The sequence below is a fragment of the Balaenoptera musculus genome, chromosome 12 (genome assembly GCF_009873245.2).
Source record: "Balaenoptera musculus isolate JJ_BM4_2016_0621 chromosome 12, mBalMus1.pri.v3, whole genome shotgun sequence".
NCBI lineage: Eukaryota > Metazoa > Chordata > Mammalia > Artiodactyla > Balaenopteridae > Balaenoptera > Balaenoptera musculus.
This window is the reverse complement of record NC_045796.1, coordinates 65,234,056-65,252,508: the sequence shown is the minus strand read 5'-3', so window position 1 is coordinate 65,252,508 and position 18,453 is coordinate 65,234,056. Positions and strand designations below refer to the sequence as shown.

General features: G+C 32.9%; 1 protein-coding gene across 5 annotated transcripts in view; it reads right to left on the bottom strand.

Annotated features, from left to right (window-relative positions):
• The window catches only part of EPHA7 (EPH receptor A7), a 164,136-nt gene that overhangs the window by 104,724 nt on the left and 40,959 nt on the right, over positions 1 to 18,453 (bottom strand). For all 5 annotated transcript variants that reach the window (XM_036871775.1, XM_036871776.1, XM_036871777.1 and 2 more), the window contains exon 4: positions 584 to 739. In XM_036871775.1, the coding sequence (XP_036727670.1) occupies positions 584 to 739 (156 nt within the window). The remainder of the gene's footprint in view (positions 1 to 583; positions 740 to 18,453) is intronic.

The following is an 18,453-nucleotide window of genomic DNA, read 5'->3' as shown; positions in this document are numbered from 1 at the left end:
AAACAGGATAACAACTGTCTCTGTCCTTTTGCCACGGTCTTTAGCTATTTTTCTTCCAAGCTATTAAAAAAGAACAGTTAATGCACCTAAAAAAACAGTTGTGCAGTTGTTTAAAAATACTTTGCCTTTTAACCATATAACAGAGAATACATCCATTCATTCTTAATGTGCTCAAGAATGATTTACAGTAATGTCTGGAATTGGCTTTGGATTTGAGTCTCTCAAACATTCATTAATTGAAGCACCAAGATGTAAGATTTGCCCTATTTAGTGATGGAATTCTAATTCAGAAACCATTACTTTTTAATCACATTTCACAGCCATGCAAGACTCAAATAACTTTTACATTTTATTTATTATTCCTATTGCATACATGTGTAAAATATGATTAAAATGCATTTTGATCTGGCAGACATGAAAATTACACTGATGATGATGTAAGATGTATCTCTTTTATATTATTGTTTAGCCTCATCGGTTTGTGGAATGCACTCATAAATTTCATGCCTATCTCAATGATGTCACAATACTACAAACAAACGGAAGGGATTTGAAAGTCCTTATTTTATAATTATGAACTTACTTGTGCACGCCACATATGGTGGGTCAGATGGAGCCCTGTAATACCCATCTTCACAGTCACACCTTGAGGAGCCTTCTTTATCAGAAAAACTGTGGGTTGGACAACGAGAGCATTGAAGATCTTGAGAGGAGGACTTGTAGAACCCACGGCCACAGGCTGGGAATGCAGAACAAAGTGAAAATAGAAACATGAGAACAAACAGACCTTCTTTAAATTTTAGTAATATTTAGCAAAGAATAAAATGTGAAATTTGGTTTCCAAATTTGCTATCACCAGACTCAATAGAAACCTAGATTCCAAGAAGAAATTTCTAACATATTCTTTTTATATCTGTTGTCACGTTTCCTGGGAACTAATTATAAACCATAAGTCTCTAATTATATGAAAAAAGAAGGGAAAAACATGCCCTTTATGGTAAAATTCTGTTTAGTGTATATCAATAACCTAATTGTATAATACTGTATTTTAAAACAAAATAATAAAAACCAAATGATACAGCAAACTTGCACCTGTAGTTGGCATCAGTCCAAAGTCTAGAGACCAAAACTAAACACAAGCATAATTTATTTAGATAAAATCTCAGGATAGTTAATTCAGGGGAACTTTGATTTCAGTAATAATTAACTTGCTTGTTGATTTGCATTAACACACTTCAAAGTTATGTTTTCTTAATATAGTATAGCTATAAATTAAGTTTTTATGTGTGAATTTGGTTCATAGTGAAAAATACTAAACTAATTTTATTACCTGCCTAGAAATAATAGTGATGTAAAAACTGTCATCTGAAAATGATAGAAATGTATTCCCCCTCGCACCCTGCAATTTTCAGAAAACCTCAAGACATAATTTCAACCAACTTAAGTTCCAAGGCAGGCTGCTTTCCACTAAGCGAACTTCCTTGTTACTAAAAATAATGAAATGCTATGAATAGAAGAAACCTATTCTGCCAGAAATAAGGAGAAAGCCATCAACTACAAACAGGTGATAACTGTTTCTCCTCTGCTGGGAGAGGTTAAGATAGTCACACTAACACAGCAACTGCTCTCAGCAATGAATAGACATCTCTATCACCTTCCAGTGAAGTTGCCCTAACTCACTTAGAGACTACTTGTTATTAAATCAAGTAACCTGGAACGACTTACTATCCCCAGACATTTTACATATTTATCTTCAATTAAAATTTAGCAAGCTCAATTTTCATTATCTCAACAATTTTTAAATTAATTGATGGTACTATACATTGAATATATTAAATAGATTCAAGTTACCCTCCATCTTTATTAAATGAATATCTATTTAAGTTTTAGTGACCTTCAAATTTAATAGAGATTAATAAATCATATCTATAAAGAAAAATAAGTGAATATTTAACATAAATTCAATTATAACTTTTAATGTATTAGGTTCAAGTTTGTTTAATGTTCTCAACTTGAGCATTATTCAGGAGTGTAATCACATTTTCACTCTTGGGTGGGAAAAACAATCCTATCTTATTAGGATAGTATATTCTCCAGAAAAAAGTCAAGTCATTCTGTACTTTTGTTCACATGCTGAATATTTAATACATAATCTGGTACAATTGAGAACTCCAAATTATCTTTTAAGCTTCAAGAATATAAGGCTGTTTTATATGAACAAGACAGGTATTTTAGATAACTTAGAAACTTAAAGATAGGTCATATTGTGATAGATAAGTTATAGATTTGTGAACAGAACTACCATCATCTCTTTGTAAATTATGATCCACTGCTGCCCTCAGAAGCCAGTCTGCCTTTAGTTGGCTTCCTCAATTCATACAAGAGGGAAGCACTCACAAACATATTAGGCAACGAAGCTTAATGCATCTTCATGTGTTCTTGTAGCAATTGCTAGAAATCTAAGACACAGAGAGAAAAATGAGCTCGATTTTGAAATAATATGAAACAAAGTAACACTTTAAAATGTTTCTAAACATACAATCTTGCCTCATAAAAGAATGGTTAACTGGTAGGATAAAGGATTTAGCATGGATTTCTCAGGCTGGAAATTCCTTTCTTTAAGTATGCACTGTATCTTGCCCCATGTATTATCTGTAATTCAGTGATCAGATAGAACGTCCGTAACACAGAGAAGGCAATGCTTTACTCACAACCTGCAGCTTGATAACATTAAGGCCCAGAGAATTAACAAAGAAAGAGAGACAGAGAGAAGAGTTGTATGCTGAGAGCCTTTGATGATATTATGTGTATTTGCTCACTTTTTACAGGGAGAGGAGTTGGGGAGCAAGGAAATGGGGGAGGAATGGCAACACGATTTAACATCCATTAGGTAAGGCTTCCAGAACAGTAGGCAGCAAACTGCCTAGTGGAATCTCTTGCAATTCTCACCCTCCTGTTGCAAATAAAGGCTTCTAACCAAAGGCTTACTTCCACTTTTCCCACAAATAAGTAGGTCCATTTCTTGCTCCACTTATATGATTTGTAGAATGTATACAGTACCTTATGTAGAGAAATGTAAAGCCCTTATCGTTCAACTTTCAAATTTCACTAAATTCTGTTACCATTTTAGCAGATGGGAAAAACAGACTTGAAGCAAAATTAACCTGAGTTCTTCAAATAATTCTGTTTGTCTAGGTTAAAACTGGATTTAGAACACAGGACTGCTGAGACTCAACCATATGCTATTGCACCAGCCTTGACTGCTGAATGAGCCAAAGTCTGGCATCTGTTCAATGGGTCTCGAAGCTTTAGCAACCCCAAAAATGAATTTTCAATGGGCCCCTATTGCCTTTTATTATACCCTTTGACTAATTTAAAGTTATTACTTTAACTTAGAAAACGCTGAAATAATATCCTAGTACACCTTACAGAAGAGATATTAAATAGATCTCAATTTCACCATGAATTTTGGCATTGTAGATGCCTGCAAAATAATGGAGTACGTGTAGGCCATCATTAAATAGATAATGAGAGAAGCAATCTCGAAAAAATGTGGTCATAAAAGTCTTAACATTTTTTCTTTGAAGTACTATTCTGTTTCAGTTCACTTAATATTGAAAATAATAAGTTGTAACAAGAGAGTTTTCACTTAACATCTAAGGAAGCTATTAATTTAGATTTATTAAAAATAAGTACAAAATCTTGGGAGCTATGGTGTGAAGAGCAAAGCCAAGAACACAAGAAGACATAACCTGTATCTCTCAGGATAGTAGTGAGCAATTGCGTAGTAAAAAGTTTAGGAAGGAAGGAACAGATGCTCATAAAATTAAAATTTTAGATGAGATATCTAGATGAAATAGCTTGAGTAAAATACTCAGCGAGAGAAACTGGGGTGAAGTGATATACCTGAGATTTAACCACTTAAGGAAGACTTAGATGAGCTCCCCAGCTGCTCCCAAAAGCCTACATGGAAATAAGGGCAATTTCTCCTCTCTATAAATTCAGCTGGTTTTCCAAAAAGGTACTAGTAAAAAAGTTTTTCATGGTAAATGCCTTCTGAAACCTCAATCAAAGATAAATTCCCTTTATACATAATGATGAAGTATATAAGAATAACTTTCTAGGAATCGTGCAATAGCAGTTTTAAAACTTTTTGCTTCCTTTGCTTTATTTCTCAATTTGTTCAACAGCATTTGAACTCAAAGCAAACTTTAATTAATATACTGTAGGCACTATGGTAAAATTAGTTACAATAAGAAACATACCATTTTAATCTCCTGCCTTTCGATGACTGTTTTTTAAACTGAACATTGTTTTAAGGTAATATTTCACTGGACTGATGAAGACTGGGAATATGTATAAAATTTGTTTTCAATATTTACTTTTGTAAAAATAATATTTCACCAATTATTTTAGTAACAGTATTTTTCAGTGTTACCACAAAGGCCTGGGACTGATTCTTTGGACTGTTTTATTCTAGCCCTCAGGGGCTTAATGAATAAAATAACATAAGTTCATTATCCTAGAGCTAAGAACCATAATCTTGTCAGATTTCATACACTGAGCAAGTTTTCGCTTGGCCAGTTGTTTAAATGGAAAAGCACCAAAGAAAAAGAAAATCTAGGAAGCACATGAAACTTCTTTTTACTGGACAGTAACAAGATTATCTACTGTAATATGCCTACTAAATTATATTACAAAATATACTATATTCCAAGATCTGCTATATTGTTTACTGCAATGAAGTAACTGTAATATTATATTTAATTTCAACTATTTTTAAATAAGAAGATTGTCTTATGTAACAAAATTGGTTCATAAATATGTGGGATTTAAATTCTTAAAACACACACACACACACACACACACACACACAAAGTGGAACAGGGTTTCCCATTTATAAGTAAATTAAGAGCAACAAAATTCTGAACACAAAGATATTTAAATACATAAGAGAGTTGATACAAAAGCCTTGTATCCTGATTCTCAAACTCTCCTAACATTAGCATATGCTATAGCTGTCTTCAATGGATTTCAAGTGTTTAAGCAATGGGGTGCCAGGCCTTTGAGTATATACTTGCATGAGGCAGTCTGTGGAACAATCAGGGTACTGGTGTAACAACTCTGTGTTCTCAATGAACAATCCTGAAGGCCACTGTAAAAGCCGCAGACAAATTTCCACTCTTCAGGCTAAGCAGCTGGATGAAGTGGAATACCTCTTTTTTTTCTGATCAAGGGTGTAGATACTCAGACTTACCCTGGTGCTTTAGGTTTATGACCTACAAGGGTAAGCTTGGGGGATATCCTATCTGATTATACTTCTAAGGACCTTCTCCCACAAACTGGTCATCCCAGAAAATCCACATACTTCTAGAATTTCTCTACAGCCAAGAAAGATTCCCTCAACCATAATGGGCACATTTTTTTGGAAATCTTAAACTCCATCTTTACTTTCAGACATAGCTGACCCATCCTGAACATTAAGGCACTGAAACTCCATATCTCAGTGGGCTGTCCCCCATGACTGCACATGAGGGATGCTTTGAAAAGAGACTACTGTCTTGGCCCTATTAAAGATAACTGAGTCATTATTAAGGTTCGGATATATCTATATTTTAAAAGCTTTCCAGGTGTTTAGAATCATCATCCTGGAGGTTCTAGGTCTTTTCTTGGACTATCAAAGTCTGTAAAGAACGCATGATAAAAGATATGTCCACCATAAAATTGATGAGGGAGATAAGATTAGATATTATTGAGAATTATAATAAGTTAGAATTTTAAAATAATCAAAAATTTAAAATTCATTAATAAGCCAATCAAAAAATAGGCAAAGAATCTGAATAGATATTTCTATATGGAACATATACAAATGGCCAATAAACACACAAAACGATGCTCAATATCATTAGTCATCAGGGAAATGCAACTCAAAACTACAATGATAAACCATTTATACCCAGTAGGAAGACTATTAAAAAAGACAGATAAAAGAAGTCTGGTAAGAATATGGAGGAATTAGAACTCTCATACACTGCTGCTGGGAATGTAAAATGGTGCAGCCACTTTGAAAAAAACTGGCAAGTCCTCAAAAGTTTAAACATAGTTATCATGTTACCCAACAATTCCACTCCTCGGTATGTACCCAGGAGAAATGAAAACATTTACTGACACAAAAACTTGAACATAATTAAATATTTATAACAGAATTATTCATAATAGCCCAAAGTGTAGAAACAACCAAAATGTCCATCAACTAATAAATGAATACACACGATGGAATACTATTCAGCAATCAAAAGAAGTTAAATTCTGATACATTCTGAAAACATTGTGCCATGTGAAAGAATCCAGTCACAAAAGATCACATACTATATACTTCTGTTTATATGAAATATCCAGAATAGGCAAATTTATAGAGACAGAAAGTAGATTAGATGTTGCTAAGAGCTGGGGCAGTGAGAGGAATAGCAAGTGACTGTTAATGGGTGCAGGGTTTTTTTCTGGGGCGATGAAAATGTTCAAAAATTGATTGGTAGTGATGGTTGTACAACTCTATAACTATACTAACAAAACACTAGATTGTTAACTGTCATGGGTGAATGGTATGGTATGTGAATTTTACCTCAGTAACGTTGTCATGTATAATAAAATCCATTGATAATGCAACTTCAAACTGAACATTTAAGTTAGCCAACATTAAGAAAAGATACCAAATTTTATCTGTCGAAAATATGCTAGTTTGCCTTTCTAACACATATGCTCTATATTCATTTATTTTTATAAAGCTACATTTAGGTGTAAAAAATTAACTATAAATTCTAAAACAAAGGAAAATATATAATCAATATATTCTTTTTACCCATTTCTAATTTTAGAGTTTTATTAATAATAATTTATCTTTTATCTGAGGACTAGCATTTTACTGAGTACTTTTATAACTTAAATAGATGCTTATCAATACCAAGTTATATATAGGGGAGATAATATACAAAGTTAGTTTTCAGTGAATATATGAATAGACCTTAAACATTCTTATTTTTTACCTACATCACCTGTGCCAGACAAGGGCTGGTTTCCTTTCCCCCCCCAACTCCTCCTCCAAGGAGCTAACTGAATACAACTAGACTCAGCTTCCTCAGGTCTTACTCTGTTTCCAGACCTGTGATTTTAAGCACAATTAAACTTTTTCTGAAGGAATTATGTGTATGTGTCTGTGTGTAAAATATGAGGCTTTGCAGATGTTTCCGGCCACAGTTACACAGCTGCAAAGAGTTTATTAATTATGAACTATAAGTGGATTGTTCTGTAATTGAAACTTTCTGGGCTTTAATATTATTGTAGAATCTACACACATACATAGCTACGGATTCTAATGAATGCTGTTATTTTATTTACTGCAGATGGACAACTGACTGAATTTAGGCCAAGCTAGCCTGTTTCCATAGGAGCTTTCAAATATTTGTGTCATATTAATGTCTATGATTCTACATGCAAAGGGGAAAGCACAGATTGCAGAAATAGTACTGCCACTGCTCAAAGTGCTGACCTCATCTGGGATGGACAGATCCAGGATCTGTATTTTAATCCTACTGACAGTTCCTCAGCGGGAATAATTACAAAAGTCGGCCTGAAAGCCAGACCTCCTGTCATTGACATGTTATGATTTTTCACATTGAGAATGAACAGCGGGCAGGGAGGATAAAAACAACATGATGTAACGAGTATATTACAGTTTGTGAAGCACCATCCATGTTATCCCATAACTAACTTGTAAGAGTTTAGAAAAGAAATGATGCAGAAATATAAAGTTTGATAACAGGTGCTCAAGTGCTGAAAATAATTTTGGGATTTTTAAAACTAAAAAGAAAAACTAATTTGGGGGCATTATAAATATATATGTTATTTATTTGTGTTATTTAATCGAGTACTTCATGTTTTTTGATATTATACAGTGGAAAAGAAACAGATGTAAAATAACAAGGATTTAAAAGTTTTATTTTCAGGATTTAGACTGTAAAAGGAAATAAAACAAAGCACTGTGTCAACAGTTTTTTCTTCTTTGTTAAATTATCAGTTTGAAATACGCTAGGAATTTTGCTGAGGTCTGGCATTTAAACGCTCTCTACTGTACCAGAATCTCACCATAATCCTGACCTCATTACCAAAATGATTAAAAGAGGAAAAAAATGTCAAGTTAGAATATTCAAAATCTTTTTTCCTCTTATTCTCTTATTCTCAAAAGAGAACTGGATTTTAACTCAAAGAACTGTGTTCAAATCCACGCCACCACTTACTGGCATGCAATTTGGACAAAGCCATTTCACATTCTCGGCTTCGATGTCCTTGTTTCCTTGTTATTAATTACTAAGAGCTAGAGACACTAGTTTTTTTTTTTTATTTCAATTTTCAAAAGGTTGTTTTAACAACACAGTAATTGGTTATCTAGCTGTTAAACTCTAGCACGATTGTTTTCGTTGAAATGCTATCTGTAAAAACATGTATATTTCTATCACCATCACCACCCCAAAACGGTACATGCTAACTCACACCCACTTAGTCTTTCAGTGGTGCCTCAGCAAGAGTGCGAAAGACAGGTTCTGGAAGGGCCGTCCTGTCTCTGCGTGCATCCCTGACAGGCAGTGCCAGGCACTGTGTCAAGGATTCCTCTGCTCAGCCATTCACCTCGATCTCTCCCTGTGCCATTGTTGCCAAACCCTGTGTGTGTGTTCTCAGAGATGTGCACATCCATTTTGGTTCGTGCAGGTAAGGATCCAGAAACGGAATTTTTAATTATGTAAATTACTTAATAGTCAACTCCCATAAAAGGAAAGATTCAAAATGATATCAGACCCTTCTGGATCTCACTCAATATTATCCTCAAAGGTCTACTTTGAGATCAACCTACAGATAAAAAACATAAATTAACTATGAAGTCTCAGGATTTAGTAACCCCACCGGAAATGAACTAAAGTAATCTTAACCTTAATTCATGTCTATAGCAAAATAACATAATTATGGGGTTCCCATGGGTGAAAATTAGGGGAAGCCAGCTAACCAAACTCGAATATTATATTATTTATTTGTGGTAACTAAAAAAATGTGACATTTATGACAGAGTATTATTTTATTTTACTGAAAGATTTCCTTGAGGGCATGTCATTATGAACAAGAGGATGCAGTAAGTTCTTAAACAGCAACTTGTGTTAGCAAGATTTCAGATGGGGGATACGATTTACTCTAGCATTTAGGCCACTGTCAAGTTCATTTTCAAATATTTCTTTTACAGTTATTATAATAACATACTTTCTGTAATTTGTTTATATTATTCATTCTTCTTATGCTAAATTATCCTCACAGTTTTGAAAACAGCAAGAAAGGTCAGATAATATAAGCTCTATATTCAAAACATAATGTAAAATATACGAGTGAGAATTCCTCTTTTGAAAGATCAAGATTCTTGTTTTAACATAATCATATTAAAAACAACAGTTCTTAAAAGATAAAGTTCATATTCTGAATTACAGACATTGTTAATTTCATCATCTAAGGTCTCACTCCAACAATCTTGAAAAGGCAATACAACTTGTCCTTTATATAAATTATGAATCTGACTTCCCTCCAGCATGTACTAGCTGTGTGACCTTTGTAAAATTGCTTAAGTTCTCTGAGCCTAGTTTTTCCATACCTAAAATAGAAAAATCTAATAATAAGACTACTTCCAAAGATTATTGTGAATTAAAGTATATGATTCATGTGAAGAACTTAGCACAATGTCTGGTGGAGAATAAGCACTCAATAAATAGTAAACTATTATGATTATTTCACAACGTCAATTTCCATGCAAAGTTTTGATTCCACTCTGGTTTCTACCCCTCATAAACACTGAGCCACTTCCCCATTACCAGAGGTATATGCAAATAAGAAACAAATTAATTATTAGGCAAATATGGCCATATTATGTATTCATTCTCTGACTAAATAATTATTGTTTGCCTACTCTTTGCATTGTGCCAGGCAATAGACCAAAGTTATAACTGCTGAAAGACAAATATGATGATCTCTCAATACTATATTACCTTTTGACCTAGCATAAAATCGTATGGATAATTATGTTAATTATGTGCTTAAGCTAATTAAATTTCTGATTTTTCATAAGAAATTACTTACATAAATTATAAATATTGTACCTTAATTTGTATCTTTTACAATGCACTTAATTATCTCCTATTTCAGTGTTGAACATAGACTCAGAAGTCACCTTTCCTGCCAAAGCTGTAACATTTCATCAATGTGAAGTGAAAAAACTACTCAGTGTAGGTAGACATGCAGGAAATGTGTGTAGGTACATATTATTGACCAATTATATTTAAACTGGAGAGCTATTTGTGGCAGTTATTGGCTTGTTTTTCAATGAGGCTAATAGTGGATCTGGCAATATCAGGATACTCTGTAAGGGCAGGTTATTTCAAGTTCAAAAGACTTCAACTGGACAAGAAATATGTATATAAATTAAAATGTTTGAGATTTTGTTATATTTAATAAAGTGAATATTTATAGTTAAATTCAAAGAATTAAAATCAGACTACTTTGTGGTTCATCAATAATTGGTTTTCTCCTACAATCTATTTAAAACTACATATATGTAGAAAAAGTCTGCAAGATCCACAGCCAAAATGAAAAGAATTAATTTCATCTTAATTTCTTAAAATAAAGGGCAGACCTTCCATTTTAAGCAGTCTAAGATACGGGCTTTTCACCACCAGTTTTCTGCAATCATTTCAAAAATGATTAAAACGAAATCATTGGTTAAGGCAATCTTTCTAGCTATTTTGTGGAGACTCTTTTTTTCTTATTTAGTCAGTTATAAAATATGGATCAATACTAAGTCTTGTGAAGCAAATTACCCTAAAGCAGTTGAAGGCAGTTTGAACATGTGGGGAAATAAATAATCATTTCTGTTATGTTACAGGAAAATTTTCTGAAGATCATAAAGAAATCAGTTTACCTGGAAGCAGGACATCTTAAAAAGATGCATCAGGACAATGAGAAGATTCACTCAATCCTTAATTCTCAGAAATAAAAGAAAATAACAGGCAGAATAAGTCCTTACAACAAATGATGATGTTGAGCTCAATCTTTTTTTCAAAACAGACACACACACACACACACATACAAAGCAAATAGATACATACATATACAGATATGTGAGATGAACAGAATTGTTAGATAAACAGAATGGTTAGAGAGAAACAAAATAGTAAGAATTCTCTAACTGGATACCCACACTTTCCACTTCTTAATAATAGAAAACCAGTTAGTTGTTAATTTTTATCTCCACACCAAGCCAATAATGATATAGTTCTAACATATCCTATCTACTTTGCATCCACAGTATTTTGCAAAAAGATAATCTTGGTACTAACAGAATATTATTTAATATGTTTCTTAATCAAGTCTTTAGAAAAAGCTGTGTTACACATGTAAAAAGACATCTTAACTAGTTTAGTTCCTTTTTTTAAGAATAACTGACTCATCCTTTGTGAATCAATCAATCAGAAGCTTAACTCCTACGTAGGAGGCAGTACAAACTGGTCACGATTGTGGCATTAACACTGCCATCACTGCCATAATTATTTCTTCATGTGTGTCTCCTCCAGCCCACTGTGAGCACCTCAAGGACAGGGATTATGATATTATCCACGGATCCCAAAACCACAGCACAATGTCTAGCACACAGCAGGAGGTTAACCTACATTTACTGAATGAAAGAACATTTACTCATCCTACAGCAGTATGCACCTGGTAATAGCCATCCCACTTACCAAAGGTTAATTCACTGACACCACTTAGTAAATTTTTCATAGTAATCAGATCAATGGAAATGACGTGGTACATTCTTAGTAGAATGTGGTACAGTACTGACAGTTAAAGGAGAGACAGTTCAGGAGCTCAGACTCCTAAGGAGTTCCCTGTTATGCTGTACAGTGAAATAACTGCACAGCCATGTTTAGATTAATGCTCTAGATGATTTCTAAAATGATTCTATGAGAATCCTTAACATAGTAATATGAATAAGTGTATGAATGAGATGTAAAATATTTTATGAGTATAATTGAGAGCATTTTCTTTGAACATGGGAGAAGGAAGGTCCAAGAAAGAGAAACTACTAAGTAGTGAATTATAAATCATAACAAAACTTTCAGTGTAGGGCTCTTTTCCAAGACAAAAATCTAAAGAATAATAGTCCCCCTCATATTCCTAAACAAGACCATTTTTCTTTAAATATATGATCTATCCAAACTCAAAACCAAGAATATTCTAGTTTTAGATAATCTAGAATTGCCATATTCTAGAGAGTACAGAGATGCTTTCATTTCTGTTAGTAATTTGGAACTAGACAGGCCACCTTTAAAATAAATTCTTGTAATTAACATTTCTATTGGAAAACACAGAAATATTACTGATATTTCTTACATTATGAAAAATTATTTCGATTTATTTCTAACTGGCTCTCTTTCAAATTTTAAAAACAATTATTGTAGAGTAAGCAAAAGAACTACTTTAAATACAATGGGCTATTACATCTTTTGTTTTCTTTTATTATGATCACAAACACACACATGTATCCACACACCCTTCTGTACATTTGTATTATTCCATTCAGTTTCATATGTCTCAAATTAATTTGTTTTGCCTATGACCTATGGGAGGAGGGGCATGACAAAACTAAGGGTTAAAGCCTGTTTATATGCACATATAATATCTCACTGTTTTCAAGTCAAAACTGAAATTTAACAGAAAAACTGGATAAAAATATAAAGTACCTTAACATTTATGGTGATCTCAGGAAATGTAATGTCAACACTACAAAGTATCAAACTCAACACATAAACGCCCACATACGTCAATTTGAAATAACTGAGAAATTCAGAAGTGAAATACTGCTTTCTCACAGAAAAGGATAATAATAAAAGTGAAAAATCTGTTGAAAGTTCTTACAAAGAAAAGAATAAAAAAGAATATAATGATTGATTCTATTGCTATACTAATGGCACTATAATATAATATTTTATAGAGAGCTTATAATGCATTAAATCTTCCTAATTAATTAGAATCAAAACATCTCAAAACCTACATAAAGGTTTGGAAATTTCAATTTATACTAATCAGAATACAGACAATAAGGAAGAAGAAAAATCAGTTCAAAGATTACATCCAAGCCAAATGGTAAAGAACATACAAAAGAAAAGCACATGACATTGTGAAGACACGCTGTCACAGATGGAAACCAGGTGGAATAGATCAGACAATATTTTTAGAATAGACTTTTTTTTCAATATTTAAGTTGAATTACCTTTTGAGTGAATGTTCAACAAAAGACTGATAAGAATAGTAGTTGTATGTATGTTTAAATAAACAGAATACCTAAAAGCTAAGGTGTTATTGACTCAGTCCTATGTAATTTAGGGATAATCAAGCATTGTATAAGAATTTATGACATAAAAACCTTTGTGAGTAGATGTATGCCAATGGAAAAATGAGGTATCTGATGGTTGAAAATTTTCATGTGCTTCTATTTCATGTCACCATAATGAACATAAAACCTATGGCATGATTAGACCAAGGGTGATCCTTGCCAAATGCCAAAAATTATAAAAGGAGAGAGTCCAAACCTTGTAAGAACAGGACTATTCCTTTTGCAATTTTTGAAGATGGTTATTTTGTAGTTTAAATTAGTAGTCCTTTAAGTAAGAGGCTAAAAGGTTAAGCTTTTCAAGCTGCAGATGTTAAAGGATAACGTCTGGCCACAGTGCCAATAAAGTTCTAGGATTTTCCCAAAATGAAATTCTTCTCTTACCATACAAATAGACAGTATTGAGTGCTATAAAATATGTTGCAAAATTAGAATTTGGAGGAAACAGTTTTTTATCAAGAGAAGGTACATTGCTGTTTACCTGTTATCTTTATTATATCTCTGCTTTACAAATTTTCCATTTAAGTTACATCCCCAAATGGAATGCAGTTTGTCCAAACTTCTAAATAGTTTTCTGTTGTTCATGAAATGTGTTGAATACTTAACTGCAAAGTACTATGCTTGTAGTTCTAATAACTTGAGTGCTATTTAATTTTTATTAAATTAATTCTTTGATTACTCTGAAATAAAGTTATATTGCCAAAGGGAATAGAGAATTCTCAAAATATACTACTCTCTTCTAAATTTTAGTATACAGACTTATAATTTAGAGTGTGCTGTTTCTTAAAAGAATTGTCAAAATAGCTGTCTAGATTAGGGTTTATATATTTTTTTCCATTCAAATATTTAGTTGTGATACATAATAATAAAATGAACAATATCTATGTATTTTGACATAGTCAATATATACTTATAATAATTTATATTTAAAATGAACCAACAGACATATTTTCTCTATATTTATATCATATTTAATTTTATTAATATAATCCAAAAATTCTACTTTGTTGCTTAAATATCAAAAATCAAAAATAACAAATTTAACAGAAAATTCTAAAAGCAATAATCCTTAGCTTTTCTTAAAATCCAGATGCTCCATATTAGATTTTTAAGAATTTGGTGAAGTGGAAAACAGATTTGTATCAAGTAGAAAACAGAAGCCCTAACTTTTTGGAAATGCTGAATCCTACAGTTAAGTTTCTTCAATCAATACTTTGGTAGGACAGGAAACCTTGTATGCAGTAAAGTACTTTAAAATCATATTTCTTTTATTCAATATAATTTGTGGAAATACTATGGAATAGTTTTTCAATCATGCCAACAATAAATCAAGAATACTTGATTCTTGATTCTCTGGAATTTGATATAACACTGATTTGTCAGCTGTTTACCACCACATAGCATTATCCCCCAGTGTTACTGAGATAATTTAATTAGTGAGCTTGAATGACAGTATCAAAATTAGAGGTATTTTTAGCTCTCAGGATTCACCAACGTCTCCAAAGTCATTTCTCTAGAATGACAAAGGGTTATGCTATATTTGTTACTCTCCCTTTTCTTCTGGTGCAGTCCCTTGTGAAGAATCACGAGCTTAACATAAGCACATCATTTACTATGGATTAATATACTGTTGTGCGTGGTTTTGCAAAAGATAAAAAAAATTACTACAAATCTCATTTTACATATTAGACTAACATATGAAGGAATAAATCCTTTTACAGCACACCTCAGTGTTTCATAAGTACTCCTATTATTAACTTTCAGAGAGAAACAGCATAACAATAAAGAAGATTTTATCAAATATCAGAAGAAATAATAAGACAGTAGACTACTGAATTCCCAACCAACAGAAAGCACTAAAATAACATGGAGTCTCACAAAAGGTATTAAAATAGAGCACTATTTTTTTCTTAGATTCACGCTCAAATTTAGAGATATTTATACTACGGAGTAAGCTCTGTGGTGCTGAACTCCTAAAGGAGATTCATTACAAATATATTTGCTAAAATTTCAACCCACACCTCCCTAGTGAAGCCATATTTGACCTCTGGTTTAGACAACTGAGCCCCTCCTCTCTCTTACCCTTCCTAAAATTAAGCACTGTAGATTCAAGATCTCTATCTTTTATCTCTCTATCTATCTACCTATCTCATGCTGGGTAACATTATACCATCACCACAATCTTATAAGATAGTTATCATATTCTTCCAAGTAAATGTAACAGTGTTAACTTTATTTCCTTTACATTTCACAGCAGTTTGGTCCTTTGAAGTTTTCCTTCTGAGTGTCATGCCTCACTAAGCAAGTCTCTAATACCACCCAGGATGTTGCTGTTTTATGTATATTTATGTACATTGTAATTTTCTTTGCCGAAATAGAAAATATTTGTATATGTGAATGTGTATTGATGGATAAGGAAAAGTTTATAGAACAGTAGAAGGCAGTCTTTAAAAATGCAGGCTATGAAAAAAAAAAAAAAAATGCAGGCTATGGAGACAAACACCTTGAGTTCAAACCCGAGGTTCAAATGCTAGACCTACCACTAGACCACTGAATAGAAAACTGCCTAGGAATAGTAATAGATTTTTCCTAATATGAATGCTGTATGGGCTAAATTTAAGAACTTATAACAATATCTAGTACATACTCAGTACTCTATACATGTCAGTTAATATAATTATCATCATTATGTTAACATAGTAAAGACAACTCTCTTTTTTTTAATTAAGATAATCTTGCTTCCACTAAAACATATAAAAACTTCTGGAATATTCTCCAACATTTTTGCAAACTATCTGTTTAACTGCATCATTATATAAATCCAGTAGCTTAATGTGCGAAAGTTTCAACTTCGCAATTCCTTTAATAGTTTCAACAACTAAAGAAATCAGGTATATTAGATTCTTTAAAATGACATTATTCTAAAAAATTCTTCATTTGAAAATTAACCTATTTCCCCTTCTGTTGTTTTGGTCTAGGTAAACTTACTTTGTTTAGTATGTTATTTAGGTGGAGATACAACTCTACACTATACTCTACAATGAAAGGAAATATACCAAACACACAGTTCAATCTGTGTAACTTGCCATGTAATACCAAAAGAAAACAACATAAGACAGACTGATAAAAACTGAGATTTGAAAGGTTCTGACATCTCATAGGCAGCTATCATAGACAAAACATTCATTGAAAAAAATGAAAAAGAGAAGGAAAGGGGAAAGTAATGAAAAAACAGATTTCTATAATCATACAACTTATTTTTCAGGTCAGTTCATGAGTTTTCTTTGCTACCACTAACAGTGATATAAGTATCGATATACAACTTGATATCAGTCTGCTTTCCACCCACATCTGCCAAGTCTGACAATGTTTTTCTAAAGACAACTGAGAAAAATGAAAGCTACCAGAGAAAAATGAAAGCTACCATTCTCTTCCTTCATGACTACAAAACGAAAAAAAATCACAGTATTTTAGAACTTCTGTTGTTAATTCTCTTAGCCCACATGCCCAATAGAACCTTCATTATAAGAGATTTATGATCGATGGATATAGGGCAAGTTGGGGAGAAGGAGGTGGGGTCTTCTCATAATTAACAACAAGTCTGACGATAACAAGGCAAAGAGAGAGAGGACACACTCCAGAAAGCAGGCCGTACCGTCAGGAGCAGTAATCAAGTAACAAACTGTGGTTTCATTTTCACATAATAACACAACACTGGTAGTCTGCAGCCAAACAACTGACATGAGATCTTTGAGAAAACACAACCTATCATGATGTATGAGAACAGAAGGCCTAAGATGTTTTTCTCACCTGTAGGAACATATGTGGCTGATTTTCTGGAAAATCATGTCCTTCCATTATAAGATAAAGTGAAAGATTCAGGCAGACTCATACATTCTCTCCTTCCATCTTTGAGGCAGATCCTCAAAACACAAATTAATTATCCTTCCCTTTCTTATGTTCCCATCCTTTATTCCTTAGATGTCTTTGCTTTCTGAGAAAAGTATCCCAGAGTCCTCACCACTTCTACATTCCTAGCAATACCTGAGAGTAGTGACATCAGTCCTTTGCATTTTGCTAATAATCACCAAATAAATATCTAGAAATAATTTACTTGGGAATTACAAGGCTCCAGTATATTACAAAGTTTTCCTATCTATGGCATAGGGATGTAATTTTTAATTCCCCAGTGCAATACTTCTCAAGTGGGGGGAATTTGCCCCCGGGGAACATTTCACAGTGTCTGCAGATATTTTTTTATTATGATAACTATAAGGGGGTGGTGATGTTACTGGCATCTAGTAGGCAGACATCAGAGATGCTGGGCTCTCCAAAACAGAGGATTATCTGGCACAAAACATCAATAGTGCTGCTGTTGAGAAACCTTGCTTTACTACAAACAGGTATCTGTCAGTTTCACTCTGAGTCCTAGGCATCTCCGTGTTAATGAAGCTCTGTCCTAACTAGGCAAAATAAAGAAAGGATCATGGCTAGATTTTTTTTTTCATATTTATACAAAAATAGAACATAATTTTGTTACAAAAGTTAGTTTTATCTTTCATAAACTTAATTTTTCTTCAAAGTTCTCCAGCTAAAGCTCTAGATGATTTGCTTAGAAATTAACCTCATTTGAAACTTCTGTCAAAAAAAAGTTTTTAAAAAACTAAAAAAAAGTGCTATATAGATGGAAGTGGACAGAACTATTGTTATTACCACTATCTATCTCTTGGATCATATCAGTGCCCCCTATTTCAAATTTCCAGCTACGTATAAGTGTCTCCACTTATAAAGCCTATCCAAACCTAAAATTCAAAAGGGAAAAACAAAACAAAACAAAACAAACCCTGAACTTGTCATTCCTTCAGTAGCAGGAAACTTGGAGTTTCTCCTTTCTGCGACTTCTCATATCAAGTTAATTCCTGTCTGTTATTCTTTCGACACTCTGATCACAGCAACCCTGTGTCAAATGTTTATCACGG